Genomic DNA, 22,005 nt, shown 5'->3' on the forward strand with positions numbered 1-22,005 from the left:
TCTTATCACAAAAAAGAAATAACGATGGTGGCAATCATTTTGCAAAGCAACATGCCTTACATAAACCTTAAACTTACACAAATGTTATGTGTCAATATATCTTAATAAAGCTCTATAAAAAACATTATACTATCACAGAAGTAAATTCTTAGATAAAAATCTACTTAGTATTGCTTGACTTCGGAAGGACAAAGAATAAGAGAAGGTCTTAGGCTCTATTCACACAAAAAGCACCATTTACCTTTGGTGGAGGAACAAATTCAACACATTCCAGCCATATTGTTAAAAAGTAATTTCCACATATTGCACATTTTCTTCTCTGAGAGATTATGCTCCTGACCTGTGGGTGCTGTTCTATGACGTGCATTATGAAAGGATTCTTTCCTGCTAGCTCATTCATTATAAATCTTGATGTTATTTCCTAGATTAAAAAAATACTAGATTATTTTTAAGATAACTATTTTGTATTACAACTATTCTCATTTCACTAATTTACTTTTTTTGGCCTATTTCTCACAGTTTCTGTTAATTTTCCACAATACATATATAATAAATTATATTGCTAGTGACTTATCTTATAAACTCATTTTCAATAATATAAGAAAAGCAAGTTGGGGCGCCTGGGTTGTTCAGTGGGTTAAAGCCTCTGCCTTCAGCTCAGGTCATGATCCCAGGGTCCTGGGATCGAGCCCCACATCAGGCTCTCTGCTCCACAGGGAGCCTGCTTCCTCCTCTCTCTCTCTGCCTGCTTCTCTGCCTATTTGTGATCTCTGTGTGTCAAATAAAAAATAAAATCTTTAAAAAAAAAAAAAGAAAGAAAAGAAAAGCCAATTACTTCCATTTCAATATTTCTACATCTCTTACATTCAGGAATCCAAATTATTAAAAATTTACATCATTAAAGTTTAGGTTCAAATGTTATACCTCTCATTATAATAAGCAAAAAAAAAAGAAAAAATAATAAAAATAATAAAATAAACACGGACTGTACAAATATTCAGACTGGACTAAAAAATTCAGTCTGTCATATTAACTAATGTCTAAATCCTTATTAGTTAAACTGTGACTCATGGACCAATAGAATCTGTATCACCTCAAAACCTATTAGAAATGCAGACTTCCTGGGGCACCTGGGTGGCTCAGTTGATTAAGCTTCCAGTGCCTGATTTTGGCTTAGGTCAGGATCTCAGGGTCCTGAGACTGAGCTCTGCACCAGGTTCTGTGCTCAGTGGGGAGTCTGCTTTTCTCCTCCTTCTCCCTCCGCTCCTCCCCCTGCTGTCTCTCTCCCACCAATCCCATAAATCAATGAATCAATCAATCTTAAAAGAAGAAGGAGGAGGAGGAGAAAGAAATGCAGACTTTCAGCTGCACTTCAGACCTACTGAACCAGAATCTGCAATTTAAAAAGGTTCTGTGTGCTTGTTGAACTTTGAGATGCACTGGTCTAAGTTATCTACTGCAGTGAGTACCTGAATAGAGTCATATTGGTAAAGAGCACTGATTCCTATTGCCCAAATCTCTGAATTCAATCTGTATTAAATCTATCCACCCATTTTTTGATATGATTATCTGTTTTGTGTGTGTTGAGTTTGAGGAGTTCTTTATAGATCCTGGATATCAACCTTTTGTCTGTACTGTCATTTGGAAATATCTTCTCCCATTCCATGGGTCAAAAAATAGGCAGAAGATATGAACAGACACTTCTCCAATGAAGACATACAAATGGCTATCAGACACATGAAAAAATGTTCATCATCACTAGCCATCAGGGAGATTCAAATTAAAACAACATTGAGATACCACCTGACACCAGTTAGAATGGCCAAAATTAGCAAGACAGGAAACAACGTGTGTTGGAGAGGATGTGGAGAAAGGGGAACCCTCTTACACTATTGGTGGGAGTGCAAGTTAGTGCAGCCACTTTGGAGAACAGTGTGGAGATTCCCCAAGAAATTAAGAATAGAGTTTCCCTATGACCCTGCAATTGCACTGCTGGGTATTTACCCCAAAGATACAGATGTAGTGAAAAGAAGAGCCATCTGTACCCCAGTGTTTATTGCAGCAATGGCCACGGTCGCCAAACTGTGGAAACAACCAAGATGCCCTTCAACGGATGAATGGATAAGGAAGATGTGGTCCATATACACAATGGAGTATTTATTATGCCTCCATCAGAAAGGATGAATACCCAACTTTTGTAGCAACATGGACGGGACTGGAAGAGATTATGCTGAGCGAAATAAGTCAAGCAGAGAGGGTCAAGTATCATATGGTCTCACTTATTTGTGGAGCATAACAAAGAACACGGAAGACATGGGGAGATGGAGAGGAGAGGGAGTTGAGGGAAACTGGAAGGGGAGATGAACCATGAGAGACTATGGACTCTGCAAAACAACCAGAGGTTTTGAAGGGATGGGGGGGGGGGGGTGAGGAACCAGGTGGTGGGTATTAGGGAGGGCACGGACTGCATGGAGCACTGGGTGTGGTGCAAAAACAATGAACATTGTTATGCTGAAAATAAACAAATAAAAAAAAAATCTATCCACCCAGCCATGTGAAGTCCAGAAACTTCACTTCAGGTAATAACTTAAAATATTAAATAACAAAAAGGGTGGTGAGAATATATAAGCTGGCTTTTGCCATGACCACCAACAATATCACCACTCTAAAGTAAAATACTATATAATACATAAAATTAAATCTTCACTGATGAGGCAAACAAAATAAACATTTAATTTACTCTGCTAAAGGAACCTCATCGTTTGTGCCAGTAGCATGAAGTCCTGTATGAATGTTACACAAACATTGCATCAATTGTAACAGTTTATGGGACTGGGTGTTTTTTGTAGTTGTTGCTTTTGTTTGTTTTTTGTTTTTTTGGTTTTTGGGTTTTGGGGGTTTTTTGGGCCAAAGTGAAAGATTTCCCTCTGGTATTAAGATAGCCCCCATCAGGCTCTTTCGGAATAGGGTCCTAATAGGAATCTTTGGGAATACATACATACATACATATGTACATACATAATCTTCACTCATTTGCCCCAATTAAAATATTTAAAAAATAAGAACAAAATTCTATAGATTGTTGTCTTCTTGTTCCTTATTATTCTACCCCTTCCATTTACCAACTCCTGAGAAAGCAGCCTTTCTACAGCAAACAGCCTTAAGCTTGGACTCCTTAAATGTCTGATCCTTAACAGCACAACCTCCTCCCTATTTCGGCTCTTTTTCCTGGATTGTTACATGAAAAGGTCATCCTTTCTGAAATAATTACTCTTTCATACGAATATTGCCAGGACTCCTAAATTAGATGTCCATTATCAAATCCTTTTCTTTAACTACTTACACAGAGAAGAGTTTGTGATTCAGAATGATATACTGATTTTAGAGGTCAATGTTTAGCTATCAAATCTCAATGGCTGGGTCTCACAATAAAGAAGAAAATGAATAAACAAGGATTCACTTCCCAAGCAGCAGATGGTAGGAAAATTTGCTGAAATACATGGGACCTATAAATAGGTCACAATTCATACAGTTCAGTTTTTCAGTTTATGGTTTCTGGAACTAAACATGTTTGTTGCACTTGATATGTCTCTTGACAACTCTTATATTACCCATTAATTGTGTTCTTCTCCTACTTGCTGCCAATATGTTACTTTGGAAGAATAACACATACCGCTGAAACATAAGGTTATGACTTGAAATTGCTAGCATATATAAAGTAAGATATTATTGGCATGACAAATAGTATCTTTTAGGACACCTCTTAAAGATACAGGCAATGCAGTTTTTGAGAACATACAACTTAATGATGGCCTAATTCTAATGTTATTAAAAGTCAAGAAATCTTTTATGAACAAATAAATTGTTCCTTTTGAATAGCTTATGTGCTATTGTGTTAGAATATTTTTTATCTAACTATATGTACATCAGAGTTGATTCCTATGCTTAAACCATCATATATTAAAATCAGTTTCAACTGGATGTTTTTATTTTTCCTTACATATGATTATTTAATTTGAATTTTAAAATTATTCATACACAAATTATATTTTTATAAATATTAAAAATTATAAAATGTAACAACAGATATAAAGTCTTAGAAGGAATGATGAACTTCGAAACTGTTGTATGACCAAATGTTACTGTGTGTATGACAGGCATTAAAACATCATCAAGAGGAAAGATTCCTAGAGATAGACAGTTAAATAGGTAGAAATCCTGGCTCTACAACTTATCAGCAGTGTGATACTATCTGGCAAAGTCCTTATTAACTTCTCTAATCTTGGATACCACACCTGTAAAATAGGGATTTTTTTTTCCTAATACTATCACACAGAATTCAGAGAATTAAATTAGATAACACAAGTAAAACTTTTAGTCCAACATTTACTGGTGCTGTATGCTTTGGTTAATATTTTGTTATAATCTAGTCATAAACATTAAATTTTAGCTCATAAATCTTTGAGGTAAAGAGAAGTTTTTAAAAATCTTAACCAAGGCATAGCCTAAATCAAAGCTCTACAATTCTTTGACAGATCAAGTAGTTTAAATCAGGGGTGCCTGGCTGGCTTAGTTGGTGGAACATGTGACTCCTGATCTCAAGGGTCTGAGTTTGAGCCCCATGATGGGTATAGAGATTACTTAAAAAAAAATCATGGGGTGCCTGGGTGGCTCAGTGGGTTAAAGCCTCTTCCTTCAGCTCAGGTCATGATCTCAGGGTCCTGGGATCGAGCCCCGCATCCGGCTCCAGGCTCGGTGGGGAGCTGCTTCCCTCTGTCACTCTGCCTAAAAAAAAATCATAAAAAAATTTTTTTAATAGTTTATATCAGTAATGTTACTTTTTCTCCACATCCTCGCCAGCACTTGTTGCTTCTTGCATTTCTTATTTTAGGCATTCTGACAGAGTGAGGGAATATCTCATTGTAGTCTTGGTTTACATTCCCTGATGATGAGTGATGTTGAGAAACTTTGTCTCTTGGCCATTTGTATGTCTTCTTCAGAAAAATGTCTGTTCATATCTTCTGCCCATTTTTAATTGGAGTATTTGTTCTTTTGGTGTTGAGTTATATAAGTTCTTTATATTTTTGGGATATAAACCCTTATCAGATATATTGTTTGCAAGTATCTTCTCTCATTCAGTAGGTTGTCTTTTTGTTTCATTGATTGTTTCTTTTGCTGTACAGAAGCTTTTTATTTTGGTGTAGTCCCAATAGTTTATTTTTGCTTTTGCTTCCTTTGTCTTATAGACATATCTAGAAAAAATGTCAAAGAAATTACTGCCTGTGCTCTCCTCTAGGATTTTTATGACTCCTGTCTCACATTTAGGTCTTTCATCTATTTTCAGTTTATTTTTGTATGGCATAAGAAAGTGGTCCAGTTTCAATCTTGTGCATGTGGCTATCCAGTTTTCCCAACACCATTTTTAAGGAGATGGTCTTTTTCCCATTATATTCTTGGCTTTTTTGTTGCAGATTGACCATATAAGCATGGGTTTATATTTATATCTGGGCTCTCTATTCTGTTCCATTGATCTATGTGTCTATTTTGTGCCAGTACCATACTGTTTTGATTACTACTGCTTTGTAGTATACCTTGAGATCTGGAATTGCGATTTCTCCAGTTTTGTTCTTTTTTTTTTTTTTTTTTAGTTACCATGTAACCATTTTTTTTTTAATATTTTATTTATTTGACAGGAAGAAATCACAACTAGGCAGAGAGGGAGGAGGAAGCAGGCTCCCCGCAGAGCAGAGAGCCCGACACGGGGCTCGATCCCAGGACCCCGGGATCATGACCTGAGCCAAAGGCAGAGGCTTTAACCCACTGAGCCACTCAGGCGCCCCAGTTTTGTTCTTTTTTAAAATTACTTTGGCAATTTGGGTGGCTCAGTTGGTAAGCATCTTCTTTCAGCTCAGGTCATGATGCCAGGGTCCTGGGTTCGAGTCCCATATCCGCTTCTTGCCCAGAGGGGAGACTTCTTCCCCCTCTGCCTGCCGCTCCCCCTGCTTGTGCTCTTTCTCACTCTGTAAATTTTTTTTAAATCATTTAAAAAATTGCTTTGGCTGTTTGGGGCCTTTTGTGGTTTCATACAAATTTTAGGATCATTTGTTCTAGTTCTATGAAAGATACTATTGATATTTTGATAGGGATTGCATTAAATCTGTAGAGTGTTTTTGGTGGTAAGGCCATTTTAACAATATTCATTCTCCCAATCCATGAGTATGGATTCTCTTTCCATTGGTTTGTGTCATTTTCAATTTATCTCATTGATATTCTGTAGTTTTCAGAGTTCACCTTTTCAGTCTTCACCTTTTCAGTTAAGTTCAATCCTAGGTATTTTATTATATTTGGTGCAATTAAAATAAATCTGATTAGTTAATTTCCCTTCCTGCTCTTTTGTTATTAGTGTATAGAAATGCAACAGATTTCTATATATTGATTTTGTATCCTGTGAGTTTATTAAATTCATTTATCAATTATAGTAGTTTTTATGGTCTCCTGCTTTTGCAGGTAGTGGCCTTATGAAGGAGAGGTCCTGTGGTGTCCTGTAGTAAAACGTCCCCGGGTCATCAGAATCTAGAGTTTCAGGAGCATCTCCTATGTGAGTTGTGTGTGCCCTGCTGCTGTGTCTGTGCTGTATTTGTTTCAGGCCAGTTGTCAGCAATGGCTCACTTTCCCTGTTGTTGGCAAGTTTGGTCCCTCTGTTGTTAATGGGCAAATGTGGGGCTGTCCTGAGCTTGAGTGGGGTCAGACCAGGCATTTGTCAGAGCTGCAGTAGCACCAAACTGCAAGGCACTCTCCCGGTGTTATACTGAGGTGGTGGGGGGCGGGGAGCCAGGGGCTTTCACCTATGGGTAAATTGTGTAGTTAGACCAGAAGTTTGCCCTCAGCCTACTGCTGGGGCTGCAGTTTAACTGGTATGTGTGGTTATCTTCAACTCTCACCAGGACAGGAGTCATGTTGGAATGGTGCTAGCCGCTACTGGGACTGCTTACACAATGCCACGCTTGTGGCATAGATTTGGACTCTTGTGGGGACAGGTTGGAGGATTCTGCTCAACAGGAGAATGCAAGGGCAGGGCACATAGTGTCAGCAAGCTTTGTACAGGTCTGCTGTGGGAGGAGACCTGTGCTGATCTGAAAAACTCCTGGGGAAGCAAGGGTTGGAGGGAATGAGTCTGCAGAAGAGTGTGGGTGTGGGGTACAATCTTAGCAAGCTATGTGGAGTATTCACACTCTGCTGGTTCCTGCATGTGTTTGTGTATCTAGCCTGGGGGTGTGGGCCTTCCAGCTCTTTTGTTTTCAGAGAAGCCTCCCAAAGATCCCTGCCCCTCCTGCACAAGCTCTGAGATAATAAACAAGTATCTCTCCCATACCCCAAGTGTTGTTCAAACTGCTGCTTCTACGCTCTATCACTGGGGCTGTTTGTTAGGCTGTCTCTCTCTCTCTTTTTTTTTTTTTTTAATTTCTTTTCAGTGTACCAGAATTCATTGTTTATGTACCACACCCAGTGTTCCATGCAATACGTGCCCTCCATAATACCCAACACCAGGCTCCCCCAACCTCCCACCCCCTGCCCCTTCAAAACCCTCAGATTGTTTTTCAGAGTCCATAGTCTCTCATGGTTCGTCTCCCCCTCCAATTTCCCCCAACTCCCTTCTCTGTCTCTTTAAAGGTGGGGACTCAGTTTTTTATCGCCCTTTGGCTCTCCCAGAGCTAAGCTGCTGATTTTTAAAGTTCCGGGTGTTAAGCCCCACTGATTATAAAAACTCGCAATGTGCCAAAACAAAACAAAACAAAAATTGTAAAAACTCATGATGTTAAGCCCCTCTGGTTTTCAACATCAATGAATTTTTCAGTACAGTATAGTACAATATTTTCTCTTCTTTATGATTTTAACATTTTCTCTTCTCTATCTTACTTTATTGTAGGACTACAGTATATAATACATATGTACATTAACTCCTATTTCTTATATATTAATATGATCATCAACTATTTATGTTACTGGCAAGGCTTCCAACAACAGCAGGCTATTAGTAGTTAAGTTTTGGTGGAATCAAAAGTTATACATGGATTTTCAACTGCATGGGGCTGGTGCTCCTAGTCTCTGTGTTGCTTAAGGGTCAACTGTGTGTATGCGTGTGTGTGTGTGTGTGTGTGTGTGTGTGTGTGTGTATAAATGCTTGTGCTCCTGGCATAAAACAAAGAGAAAAGAAATACTGCTCTCTCACTCTACATCTTCATCCCAGCCACAGGGCAACGTTCTTAACTACAAGGGCTCCCAATGAGACCACTGCCACATTGGGTCAACTGCTCATCCAGTCCCCTCTACAAATCAGAACCTCTTCCAGGAAGGGACTGCCTCTGTCCCCTTTTCCCTCACCTTCCAGCAGCATCTTTCTGAGACAATGGACCTTTCTGAGAATGGAATCTGAAGCCCAGTTGCTTAGGTGGGCATCATCATCCCAACACCTGCTAGCTCTGTGAATTTGGACAAGTTATTTAACCTATCTGGGTCTCATTTTATGTAGAAGGGGGATAATAATGGTGCTGCTTTTTTAAGATTATTACAGAACTAAATAAGTTCATTCCTGTTAAGCCCTTAGAACCTGAGAAGTCCAAAGTCATGATGGAGACACATACTCAAATGTGGGGAGATCTACAATCTTTAATTCATCTATCACCAAAAAAAAAAAAAAAAAAAAAAAAAAACACATAAAGAGAGTCTTCTAATATGCTTTTCTATTCCATCTTTTAATATCATTATTTGTCTGACTAAAGTTAACATGATTTCTGGATCAGATTCATTCATCCACTAGAAATAGGGACAAGTGAAAATAGGATGGAAGAGGCAAAGATCCTGGTAAAAACAAATTAAACATTCCTTAGACAATACTGAAAAACTACTTGGAAGGTTAAAGTGAAAACAAATTCCTCTCTTTTCTTTCATCTAACAAAATGTTTCCATTTCTCCAAATCTGGTTGTTCTGGAAATTAGGATTACATTGGATTCTGTAAGCAAGTCAAAGAGGTTATGTCTAGGATCCACACTGCCAATGGACTAAGGTTCCAACAATCATTTGCTGGCTTGCAAAACTGCTTTAAAGAAAACTCTTTAAAACTTAAATCAGGGCTTTCACTTGAAGACCTGTGTAAATGATAGAAGGCTTCACCTGTAGACTCCAGGCGTCCTCCTGTTGTACAGCATTAACTGGCTGCCTCAGGAACAGTGGATTTCCTTCACAGTAGAATTCCTTCAGCTTCAGGTTCTGAAACTTTCAAAAAAAAAATAAATAAAAACTTCATTGCGTGATAAAATAACAAACTTTATTTTTCAGGTTACATCTTACTTTATTTAGAACTTCCATTCCATGTTAGTATTTTAAGAGCAAGACATACTTGAGTTTTTAGAAGCATAAGAGGCTTCATGCTGACATGAATGGCAATGCAATGATCTTACAGGTCCCTGGTGGCATCCTCTATACTAGACAATTGTGAAAACTTGTTCAGGATAATAGGATTGATTAGTAATAGAAGAGAGATCAGTTAATTAATCAATTATTCTATTATTCCCAATCAAAATGATGGGAATATATTGCAAATAATGTATTTGTTAGAAAACCAAGTATAATGAAAAATAACATTCTAATATACACCAATATTCAGGTCTCAGACTGTGAACAAAGATCCATTATTTTCAGTGAGAAAGGTAAGAGAAACAGAGGAAAATCAAAATGTTATTGTGCACAGTGAAAATAAAAAAGGAGAACAGATTTCAGAAGGATATGTAATCTTCTATGAAGAAAACTTAAATTCAATTGTCTGCCATTTGAGTCTACCAGTATTAGGAGAAAAATAAGGGATTCTCTCATTTTAATAGTGTGCCTTGCCTCCCAGGAAATCATGTGTTTTCAAAGTTAAATTCATTTAGAAAATTACTTTTCCAAGCCTCAGTTTCAACTGTGAAATGGAAAAAAGAAGACCTGTCTTCAGTGATGTGCTGGTAAAACAGTTCTCTGGAGATAAAAAATTTAAAAAGCCCTGAATTGTAGCATATTTTGATTCATTAGTGTAAATACTGCTACCATGGCTGATTCTATTCACCAAACACAGAGCTGGGAAGAGATGTGGAAAACTGGTTTCTATGAGCCACAATGAGCTGTCACCCTCACATTTACAGGAGAATTAAAGATATTTCCCTGATTTCAGCTTAGGGTTTGAAACGCAACAAATTAAAATAATTGATTTAAAACATCTTTTGAGGGCACCATGTCATTAGGTCTCAAAAGTCTCAGGAAATTTCTACAACGTAGACAACATTTTGAAATAAAATACAGAACTCAAGGCCACATTGGAACCACCTTGTCTCCTAGTCCCAAAGCAGACATTCAAACTTTCCTAAGGCAGTTTTCTATGTTGTCTACCATCAGGAAGCAACCTAGAGAGTTGAATCCAGTGGGAGCCCCAAGTCAGCGCTGGTTGGGCTGAAATAAAGAAAGCACTCCCATGCTTAATAGAACCATCATTTTTTCCTCCATAATTTATATCAAAACTCATAGCCCTTTTCCAAATCAGATACAAAATTGAATACCTCGCTATATGTAAATATCATTAACATATGAACCTCATTTCAAATTTGAGCATGGTTCAAAGGGCATACATTTCTCTTTAGGGGTCATGCTTCTCTTCCTTCAATTGCTGTCACTACACTTCCACCATACATGGAAATGAATCACTCCGTTTGCTACCTTGTTACACAAAATATTTCATAAAGAAGTTATCCTCCTAAAGGGACATTAATTAATGAAATTCATTAGCATGTGTTTTGCAGGAGGCATTTCAGTAACCTGAAGTCACCCCAATCTCTCAACGTCCATTCTGAATATTCCCCAGAATAACATTTTCCATACCCTCTCTCTATGGGCACTACGGGTTTCTGGTCAGCCTTCCTTCTTAATAGGACAATATTTTTGGCCACTGTTGTCACTCCAGTAGCATAATAAGCTACATTGTCTTTTATTTAATAAAACTTTGTTACAGCTTTTCAGAGTCTCTGCACCTGCCTACTCAACAACAAGAGTTATGAGTTTTATCTCAACTGGAACAATTTTGCCCCTCCCCCATAATAGAAATTTATAGACATCTTTGGTTGTCATAACTGGGGATGGGGGCGTATTACTGGCCTCTAAGTCGTAAAGAGCAGTGATGCCGCTAAACATCCTACCATGCACAGGAGAGCCCCCACAGAGAATTATGAGGTCCAAAACTATGTTGAAGTTGGAAAACTCTTGATATCGAGGCAAAAAAATTATAAACACTCATTGATCTGTTCCATCTGGAGAGGAGATTCTCAGCTGTAGGGAAATGAAGGGTCAAATGAGGTGTGGTTTTTTTTGTTTTTTTTTTTAAGATGAAGATCACTTGGTCACCTAGAAGGCAAGTGCCAACACAGAGATTAATGTGAAGGAGATACAAGAATAATTGAAATAGTAATGATCAGGTGAACACAGAATGACCTTTGACTTCTAACATCTTTGAATTATTCCCTCTTCTGTGACCAGAAGAAAGGAAGTGTAAATGCAGGCAGGGATACGTTTGAAGGTGTGGGTTTGGATCACTGGGGAGTCAGACATGATCCCTTCAATTTGCCTCTAAAATAGAGAGTAAGACCATCTGTCAACCGAGTTGTAAAGCAAGGTGTTACTGCGGAAGGAGGCAGAAAGAAGGTGGTGAAAGTCTGGAATGCACTATGGATTTTTTTTAAAGATTTTATTTATTTATTTGACAGATCACAGTAGGCAGAGAGGCAGGCAGAGAGAGAGGAGGAAGCAGGCTCCCCACTGAGCAGAGAGCCCGACGTGGGGCTCAATCCCAGGACTCTGAGACCACGACCTGAGCTGCCGAGCTGAAGGCAGAGGCTTTAACCCACTGAGCCACCCAGGTACCCCTGCACTACAGATTTTTGAAGAGAAACCTGGCCAGGGACAAGCAAAAATATTACAGAAGTGCTGAGGGACCTACTGGAATTCGCACATTTGGTAATTCCTGTCTACACATTGTGTGCTTCCATTTAGCACCCAGCAGCCCAGATCCAGCCTGGAGAGTCTGCAGAATGGATATGTCAGAAAGCAAAGGAATAGGTGCACTGTATGTACTAAAAGTAAATGCTTTGGACTTTATGGTCTGGGCCAGATAGAAAAAGAAATAATAGTACAAAATTTCAATGGACCGGACTAAAAGGAGAAATAAAGGGATATGAAGTTGTCAGTGACCCAAAAGATAAGATACAGCTGTAAACCAATAGGGAACTGGAGGAACCAGTGCTCAAACTGCCATACTAGACTTTCATTCTTCCAATTTAGAGCAGGTGAAAATGATGGTAAGAGCTAGACATGAATGTGGAGGTGGTTTGCTGAAGTGAAAACTTGGAAAGCTCATTAAAATCAAGGATTAGGGGCACCTGGGTGGCTCAGTGGGTTAAGCCTCTGCCTTTGGCTCTGGTCATGATCTCTGGGTCCTGGGATCGAGCCCCACATTGGGCTCTCTGCTCAGCGGGGAGCCTGCTTCCCCCTCTCTACCTGCCTCTCTGCCTACTTGTGATCTCTCTCTGTCAAATAAATAAATAAAATATTAAAAAATAAAATAAAATCAAGGATTAGAAGAACTTTGTGTGGAAGTCCAACCACCTTTACAAACGAACTTCCTCGGTAATGCTCTCAAATATCTGGCTATCTATGGAACATCTCCAGCCAGATGTCACACAATCAATAAACTGCAACATTTGAAACTAAACTCAAGTTTCTTCCACATTCTCCTCCTTCCTTTTCCTCATCACCTACATCAAATCTCCCTCCATGTTCCGTCAATTCTACCTTCTTAAAATTTCTGGAATCTATCCTTTTTTTTTAAGATTTACTTATTTATTTAAGAGAGAGAAAGAGCATGAGTTGGGGCAGAGGGAGAGGGAGAGAGAAACTTAAGCAGGCTCCATGTTCAGTGCAGAGCCCAACATGGGGCTAAATCTCACCACCCTGAGATCATAACCTGAGTCGAAACCCAGAATTGGACACTCAACTGACTGCACCACCCAGACACCCCTGGAATCTAACCTTTATTTTCCATCCCACTCTCCCACCCACCTCCTCACTACCACTGCAGAATCTCCTCCTCCTTCCAATCCTAGCCACTAACCCTCTGCCTTGATTAAGGCCCATACCTTATATGAATTACTACAACAGTACTCGAATTAGTATCCATGCAAACTTCTGCTGCCAAAGTAGTCTCTTGAAATGAGATTCTGACCATAATACAGTCCTGCTTAATACTTTTCAATGTTCTCTTTTGCCCACAGAATAAATTCAAAAGCCCTAGTATGTCATAATTGGCCTTTCTTGGCCAGTTTCTCCAATCCCATATCCTGGTAAGCCCAACCTTCACCCTTATAAGCCAGACATCCTAAGGTACTCAGGGGTCTCACAAGAGGCCTGTGTCTTATCTTTCAGTTATTACTCATGCTGTGCCTTCTACTCATCCCACTCCTGGATCACCTCTTCTTCAAGATGAAAATATTACCCACCTAAGCTTCTTTGGCTTCTGCCAAATGTTTCCATGTTTACCCCTTGGGCATTAAATATAAATCATACCACCTTCAATACTATGAAGCAATCATTGTCGAAAAGCCTATCTTCATCTATCGGTCTTTAGCCTCTTTAAGAACCACATCTTAAGTGCCTATTAATGCAACCTCTAAATTCAGTACTTAGAACACAGCTGATGCCCAGTAAATAACTGGTAAGTTAACAAATGTCTTCTCAGAAACCCAGATACACACCGTTCTCCCTAAGAACTCAAATTTTTCAAAGGTCTCCTTCTCCAGAGGTGGTCAATTGTTAATGGTTTCTCCAAAGCCCCAGGCCTCAGAAACAATGTATAAATTCAACAAGTCCTTCTGTTGCTTTAGACTAAAGTAATAAGGAAGACCAGAAGGGTCTGGTTCAGCAAGAAGGAAAAGGGAGGCTGAGATTTCATATTGACTAAAACAGAACTAATAAGTAATAAGCTAAGAACAAATTACCATGGGGTCTTCGGACCATCCCAAATCTCATGGGTTAGCAAGAATTAGAATTCCTAAATAAGCCAAAGAGGATAAGATTTTAAGTGTGGAGCTATGGCATTCAAAAAATATATGAACAATTCTAAAATGACAAAAATAAGATTTGTGACCAATGAGAAATTTACAAAAATACATGATAAACTTCATATCTAATCAGAATTGTATAATGAGTAGGCTGATGATATCATCTGAACATGACAAAGCCAAAAACTCTATTCTGGGAACACTTCTCTCACACACCCTGTATGAGTGGGAGTGAAAATAGGCATAAGGTAACCTAAAGTAAAGATCCTTCAGTATCTGCTGGATACTTGTCCCTTGAGAAGACCCTTAGAAGGAGTTGAAGAGGGGAGGGCAAGAGAAAACTAGAGGGAAGGAGATTACTGAACTCCTCAGCTCTAAATATGTACACATCTCTTCCTCAAATCTGGCCAGGAAGAAGTGGCTAAAGCCCCAAGCCCAGACCCCTTCCTGCCTTCAGTTCACTGGGCTTGAACCTGACGGGACAGTGGCTCAAGCATCCTCTTCAGGACCCTTGATTTAAATATCACTGTAAAAAGAACAGCTGGTCTACAAAGGCTTGTTTCTATCTCCTCACAATCCCCATCCCACCCCTGCTTTAGAGCCCACTGCTGTCCTCAAACCACTGAGAACCAGCAGGGAAAGAGGTCTTTGTTTCCACAGGCCTAGTGCTCCATCCTCAACAGTGTGATCTCCTCACAACATAAATTAGTTCATATTACTCTCGCTCAGAACCCATCCAGTGGTTCTCATCTCACTCCAATGAAATGTAAAATCCTCACACTAGACTTTAGGACTCTTATGATTGGATCCTGCACTATTTTCAATGCCATCTTTGACCCCTAGAACTCACTCTCTCAATTTCTCTATTCCTCTCTCCAGTCTGGAAATACTGGTTTTCTTTCTACACATTCTTCGCCTCAGAAGTACACTTCCCACTTCTTAGCACTCTGCTCTCAGATTTGTCCATACCATTAAAATTCAGAATAAAATGGAATCTTACATTTAACCATTTGAGAGGGGAAATCCTGATGACCCTTAGATTCGAAATCCAGACAAGTTTTCATTAATGTGCAAAAACAATGGAAAGGCATTCTCACATGTATGAGCTAATTACCTTAACCAAAGAAAATTTCTCAAGATACAAAGCATTGAAAGAGAGTAAAAAAAAACCAAGAATTGGGGGAATACATTTATTTTGCCTGTCAAAATGCAAAAAATAAAAATAAGGAGATGGGTGAGGACATGGGTGAAATAGACAAAGGGGATTAAGAGTACACTTAAGATGATGAGCAATGAGTCATGTATAGAAATGCTCAATCATTACATTGTAAATAAATAGCTTCTTAGAAACATCTAAAGAAAAAAATAAACATTAGAACATCCCCTGGCCAATGTAAACAAGATTAGGGCAATCTGCTTATAAACAAATTTGCAATGTCATCAAAATGCCTGAAAGTCATTCTTCCTCTTTGTTAATTCTACTTGAAGGAATTCACCCAAAATAAATATTTGAAATAGAAACAAATATGTATGCACAAAATACGTTCCTCAGAATTACTTAAAATTTTAAAAGCTTCTCCTATATTAAAAAAAAAATGTCTGGTAAATTACACATACCTGAATCCTCTAGCCCTCTGTCTCTTCCACGTCCCGTGTTTAAGAAAACCTAACCCTGGGTCATCCCTGCCATCAGTTTTCCCTGTTTCTGCACTCAAGCAAATAAGTCCCAATTGCAGAGTTACACTGAAGAATAGACAGGAATCAAGTCAACAGCTTCCAAAATGCCCTCAGTGGTTGCCAGAAATTCTTCTCTACTCAGCATGCTAGCCAACATTAACTCTGCTTTTCCTTTGCTGGCCTATCATTCTTTGCCCAACCATGAAATAGTTCTCCACAGAGTCTACCACATTATCTTTTCACTTTTTCTTTTCCCTAGGCAATTTACCCACATACACAATTTCAATTAAGTCTCTATGCCAATGACTCTGACCCACACCCAATAGCCAACTGCTTACTCAAAATCTTCACTTTTGTGTCTTAAATACAAGTCAAACTCACCATGTCCAAGAGTGAATTCATGATCTGCTCTCCTAAGGTTGGTCTTTTCCCAGCATTTTCTATGCGAGAGCATAGAAAGCTTACTAGCCCATCACCATTTCCAAATTTATCTTTTAAATGTCTCTTGAATCTGTTCAAGTCTTTCCACTCCTACTGTTAACACCTTAGACCAAGTTACCAAAATTTTTTACTTGGCTTCAGCAAGAGTCTACCTAAAGTGCACCCAACACTGCCTCTGGTCTCCTCCTCTAACACGTTCTCTACCTTTCAGACAAAATGATCTTTTCAAAATGCAAATCTGATTATGTCACCTGATTATGTCTCCTGCCTAAAATCCTTTGAAATTCGTGGTGTCTTTCAAATAAAGATCAAAATCCTTACCACATACCCCATGTTCTTCATCCATGGCCTCCTCCCTTCCAGTCTCTGAGCTCCAGCCACACTAAATTATTTCCAGTTCCCTAAACATCCATGTTCCTTCCCAAGCCCTTTCCACATGTTTTTCACTCTGTCTGAAATGTGTCTTTTCCTTTCACCTAATTGATTACTACTTATTCTTCAGCTCTCAACTCATGTCACTTCCTCCTAGAAGCCTTCCCTAACCTACCTGTTGACTACTGGTCTCTCTCATTGACCGGTGGTTCTTTCTTTTAGTGTACTGATTTCAGTTTTTAATTAAATATTCATAATGTTAATCACTTGATTAATACATTTTCCCACTATACCACAGCTCTGAGAGAGCCAAGACCTCTGGTTCCTCACCATTATACCCCCAGTTCCTAGTGCAAGACTTAGTATATAACATGCATGGGTTTAGGAAGACAGACTTGGTAATCAAAATGCCTTGTTTAAATTTCAGCTCCATTAAACATAACCAGGACCATCAAACTTTTCCTACTCTGCTGATGCTGCTCCAACCCTCACCTTCCACCACTACCCAGGGACCTTGCCACCTACAGATTTTACATGGTATGATTCTAGTAGTTGGACACTTGAACAGGGGCTTGACTCCTGAGCCAGAAGAGCTAATCATAGGCCTGATCAAATCATATGCACTTCACAGCCTTGCCTAATCATATACTCTTTTGGGAATTTAAACCAAGAAACATGGAAATAATTTGCAACTGAGTTCTGGAAGCTAGAATAGAACAGCTATTATATCAAGTTGCTGGAAACTCCACAGTAGGTTATGTGTATGCTGATCTTATAGGAGACCAGAAACAAGGTATAAGCAGAACAACATTCAGAATGTGGCTACATTATAGCAACATACCAACATTACACCAAGTGTGATGGCCTAACAGTTCATGTTCCTGCTGCTAAAGATCCCAGCAGCAACCTGAGCTGAGGACACTCCAGTACCTCTGAGCTTTGCCTAGCTTTACAGTAGATCCTGCTCGAATCCCCATGAGACTCTCCTTACTTCTCCCTATGTAACTTTAGTTAAGTTTTATTTTTTGTTGCAACAAAGGGCCAAAAGAAAACACACACGCCAATTTCAATATGTAATAGATTTTTCTTGTCCCACCTTCAGCAGATAAATAATTCTCTCCACTGACTCTGAATTACTCCAACTAACCTTCTTGGGGGGCTTTTCTGCAAATCCTTTGCAAAACATAAAAACCTACTTCTCCCTTTTCTCAATCTAGTTAAGATTTTCAAACACTCTTTAGAAATAGTTTCAGGCCTCTGAAAGCAAATTATGTGATTAGTACCTCTCCATTGGATAGGGAAGCCATATACCCAGCAATAATCTTTCATCCATATTTCTAAGCCTCACAGACCTGGTTACAATAAAAAGTAATCATCAGCAGTAACCCAACTATAAAAGGCACTTTCCTTGGGGAATAACAAAGAAATCAAAGTTCCCAACCTCTGCCCTGAGATAAGTCTACAATTTAAACTGAAGAATTCCATCTTAAAATTTATTCAGACCAGGCAACAATTCAGAGTAGTGAACCAGAAGAAAAATATTCAAAGATTTTGTGAAAGCTGTTTATGGTTTGAAAACCAATTGTGAGATCTTTGGTCTTCCATTTTTTTATTCTGACAGGAAATTAAAATTTTAGTGGCCAGATTCATGATGAGAACTGAAGAAAGAATGCCAGTTTGTAGCTTCTGCCTTGGTTTCCAAGCAAACCCCAAAGTGGTCTTAAATAAAGCTTCTCAAAGGTAAAAACCTTTAATTCCACTCTATATATCTTTGTTCTTCTTTATTCAAATTAGGTCTCAATGTTTTAAGAATTCTTGAATGCTTTTCTTTACCTTCCCTTAAGTCACTGTTATTTTAACTAAAACACCTTTTCTTTTAAGCTTTTCATATAACTAAATCTATGCTTAGTTACAGAACAGAGAAAGCATTGGTCTTAAAGTCCGGGGACTGGGACCAAATCCACTTCTTCCACACAACCTCTTTGTACAAGTCATTTAGAGTACCTGAGCCTGTTCTTCATGAATAAATATAACAATATCTATCTCACTGATGGTGAAAGTCAAATGAGGAAGTATAAAGTACGTGGTAAACTTAAACACATTCTAGAAAAATTAGGTACTACACCAACATGCAGTCATTGTCTAAAATAGCCAAGTCACATTTACTGTTTTTCTGCCTTGTTAAGATCAGCCATTATATTGTCTACCTTCCCCCGCCCCGCAATACTTTGCTTCATTTAAGTGCTACCAGACAAGGGTAAAGGCATTTTTGCATGCTGCAAATGTATTAGCAAATTGATAGAAGTACTTCCAGTTGCAAGATGGTAAAACTGAACATAATCAGCGATACCCTCTCATATCACAAATCCTAAAAATGATACAAAGATACCTTTTAAAATAAAAAATAAATAGCCATTTAAAAACAGGAAGAGAAATTCTCACTGGAGCAGAAACTATCTTCAAATTATCATTTGAAGAAGGAAGTATCAACCCAGGAAGCAATGGAAGCCTAGGGGGAAATTTCCACACACAAAAAAATGGAACTGAGGGAACTCAGTACACAGAGGTAGGAAAGGTCTCCAGAAAAGAAGAGGTAGTGAAACAACAGACAGAAGGATTACCCTACTAAAAAGCTGGCAGATCCTATGGATTCAACCACCCATTCTTATTTCACAGCTACACTCCGCCTCTCACCTTCATACCTCCTTTCCCTAACTTTCACACACCTATAGCCCAAGAGGAGCAGTGCTTTGAATAGAGAGATGTGAGAGGGACCCTGAGTGGCTAGCAACAGGGAAGAATGAGCAGCTATCAGAATGCATTATACCTGCAGGAGTATCTTCTCAATCATTTCTCTACTGTCACTGACCAATACAAACTCCTGTAAGAACTTTATCTTCTCCCATAAAGTGAACTGCAAAGACAGCTGCCAGCTTTCAGGAAGTCTCAAGTGTGCCAAATTCAAAAATAAGATGAAAGTTTAAAAATAAATTTACCTAAAAATCATTGGGTGTCAATATCATTAGAAATAATAGAGGCAAGAACTTACATCAGAAGAAGTAGAGCTGACAGGACAGGACTCTAATTAGTATAATTAATATTGTTAAAGAGGTATGTGAAATATTACCTAGGTAAAGCAAGAATAAAAACCAATTTTAAAACTTGAAAATGTCGAGTTTTCTGAAGCAAAACTTGCAACATTTATTAAAGCAGTAAAAGCTTGCATAATTTGTATCTAGCAATTACATTTCAATGAATCTTTCCTAAGGGACTCACGAATGGTATGTACAAAGATTAGTTAAAATGACATTCACTGAAGCACATTAGTTGTGTCAAGAAGTTTGAAATCTCCTACCTGTCAAAACATAGGAGCTGCTTAAATATAAACAATACCAATATGATGCATCTACCCAATAGATAGAGGCAGAGTCAAATCACTACGTCATACACGTGGAATTAGTGTAACATCGTACACCTGAAAATAATGTCAACTATAACTTTTTAAAAGTTAGTACAAAGTAGGCCAAGATAAAATATACTGAATAATTAAGTCAAAGTTCCACAATAAATTTAGATACCCAATGTGGAAAAAAAAAAAAAGAAGAAGAAAGAAAGAAAGAATTAGAAAGGGAGGAAAATACTTCAAGGAGTGGGGAAATGTTTACAATAGAAGTTGAAAAGGCATATTATAAAATAATTATAAAACAGGCATGTATGAATAATACACTAATATGTATGAGTAATACTAATGTTAACACATTAGCATGTCTGACTATTCCAATTTTTATAAAAATCTATATGTGCACATATACACATGCATTCACAGACCTTAAAAAAAAAACCTGGAAGAATAGGGAAAAAATAAACTAACATGTTAAGGTATGAGCATTCCTCCCTCCCCCAGCCCCATCATGCTTAGATTGTGAGTAATTTTGCTTATCTTCTTTTTGTTTATCTCTATTTTCCAAATAATTCAGAGTGAAAAGAAATTCCCTTTTTTTTTTTTCCTAAAATGATCAAACTTATATCACCCCAATTCTGATTTCTGATCTGCAAACTTTCAGAAGACGTATTTGGGAATGGCAGCAACAGAATACAGATTTTCTGTACTGGGTTGAAAGACCAAAACACAGCTTCCCAAAGTAGATAAAATTTTCCCAGGACTAAAAGTATTTCAAGGATTTCAAGAAAGCTATCTCAACATCTGTGCTGATTCTAAGATTCTCTCAGAAGTTTGAAAACTCTCCCACATATCTGGCCCATGAGGTATAAAAGTAAGAATGTAAGAAATATTTTTTTCAAGTTCTGTCCTGGTTCGGCTCATGAATTTCAATAGTGAGGTCTGATATGGTCCCTAAGGAGGTGAAATGGGTTATGGGGGAGGCAAAACAATCTTAGATATTATTAAAATGGCTTGTGGCCCTCTAAAACTCAATCCTACCCAACAATATAAACATATATACAGTTTCTCTCCAGTACTAAACTGTAATGGGGTGGAGGACAAGTTATTAGGGAAAAAAAATGTCTAAAAAGCTTCGTAAGAAGGGGGAAAATAATGAAAAAAGGTTTAGAAATACTGGGTCAGCTATAGAAACATAAAACCCAAATTCTTTTTTTCAAATATCGTCCCTTGGTTAAGTTGCTTAGAGCATTCACTATTTTTTTTAATTACACATGTTCACTCATACATGTTCATGTTCCTTTGTTTTAGAAAACTCAATTGACTCTTCAACAATTTGCTTGTATACTGAAGTTTGTAGACAAAAAGAATAATACTTGATAAAATGCCAGATTTTTTCCTAAGCATTGTGTTGCTTTCTGTTTTCAAATATAAGTGAAGCTTTGAAGAAGTTTCTACTGACAACTACTAACATTAGTTAATAATAAAATAATAAAATTTTTTCCAGACACTCCACTTAAAAGATTTCAATTTATTTTTCTCTGGCCAGAACTGTGACACATGGCCACTCCCTGTAAAAGTAGTTCAAGAGAAGGGGGTTTGAGATGGAGCCTTCATCCAGCTTCCCAACAGCACCTGCCACATGGGTTCTTCTGTATCATTCTAGTCTCTCTGACTGCATGTCAGCCACACTTAGAGTAGCAGACCCTCCTTTATGCTGATTTGTTCTTGCAATGGTGTAAGCACTGAGAATAGAGCAGTGCGCGCGTGCGCGCGCACACACACACACACACACACACACAAATCCACAAAATGTCCCCTTCTGGGCTTACAATGCCCTGTGTGCTTTCTTCACAAACTACCTAAAATTCTATTTTTTGTATATTGGTTTATTATGTCTTCCCCTCTAGAATATAAGATTCAAGAGGCTACAGAGGTTTTTTTTTTTTTTTTTTTTTTTTTTTTATTTGACAGAGAGA

General features: G+C 38.2%; 1 protein-coding gene across 2 annotated transcripts in view; it reads right to left on the reverse strand.

The window, feature by feature from the left end:
* LRRC69 (leucine rich repeat containing 69) overlaps nt 1-22,005 on the reverse strand; it is a 106,825-nt gene that overhangs the window by 15,272 nt on the left and 69,548 nt on the right. For both annotated transcript variants that reach the window (XM_046015588.1, XM_046015579.1), the window contains 2 exons: nt 9,173-9,274; nt 242-421 (listed from right to left, as the gene is read on the reverse strand). In XM_046015588.1, the coding sequence (XP_045871544.1) occupies nt 242-421; nt 9,173-9,274 (282 nt within the window). The remainder of the gene's footprint in view (nt 1-241; nt 422-9,172; nt 9,275-22,005) is intronic.

The sequence above is a fragment of the Meles meles genome, chromosome 1, assembly GCF_922984935.1.
Source record: "Meles meles chromosome 1, mMelMel3.1 paternal haplotype, whole genome shotgun sequence".
NCBI classification, from domain to species: Eukaryota; Metazoa; Chordata; class Mammalia; order Carnivora; family Mustelidae; genus Meles; species Meles meles.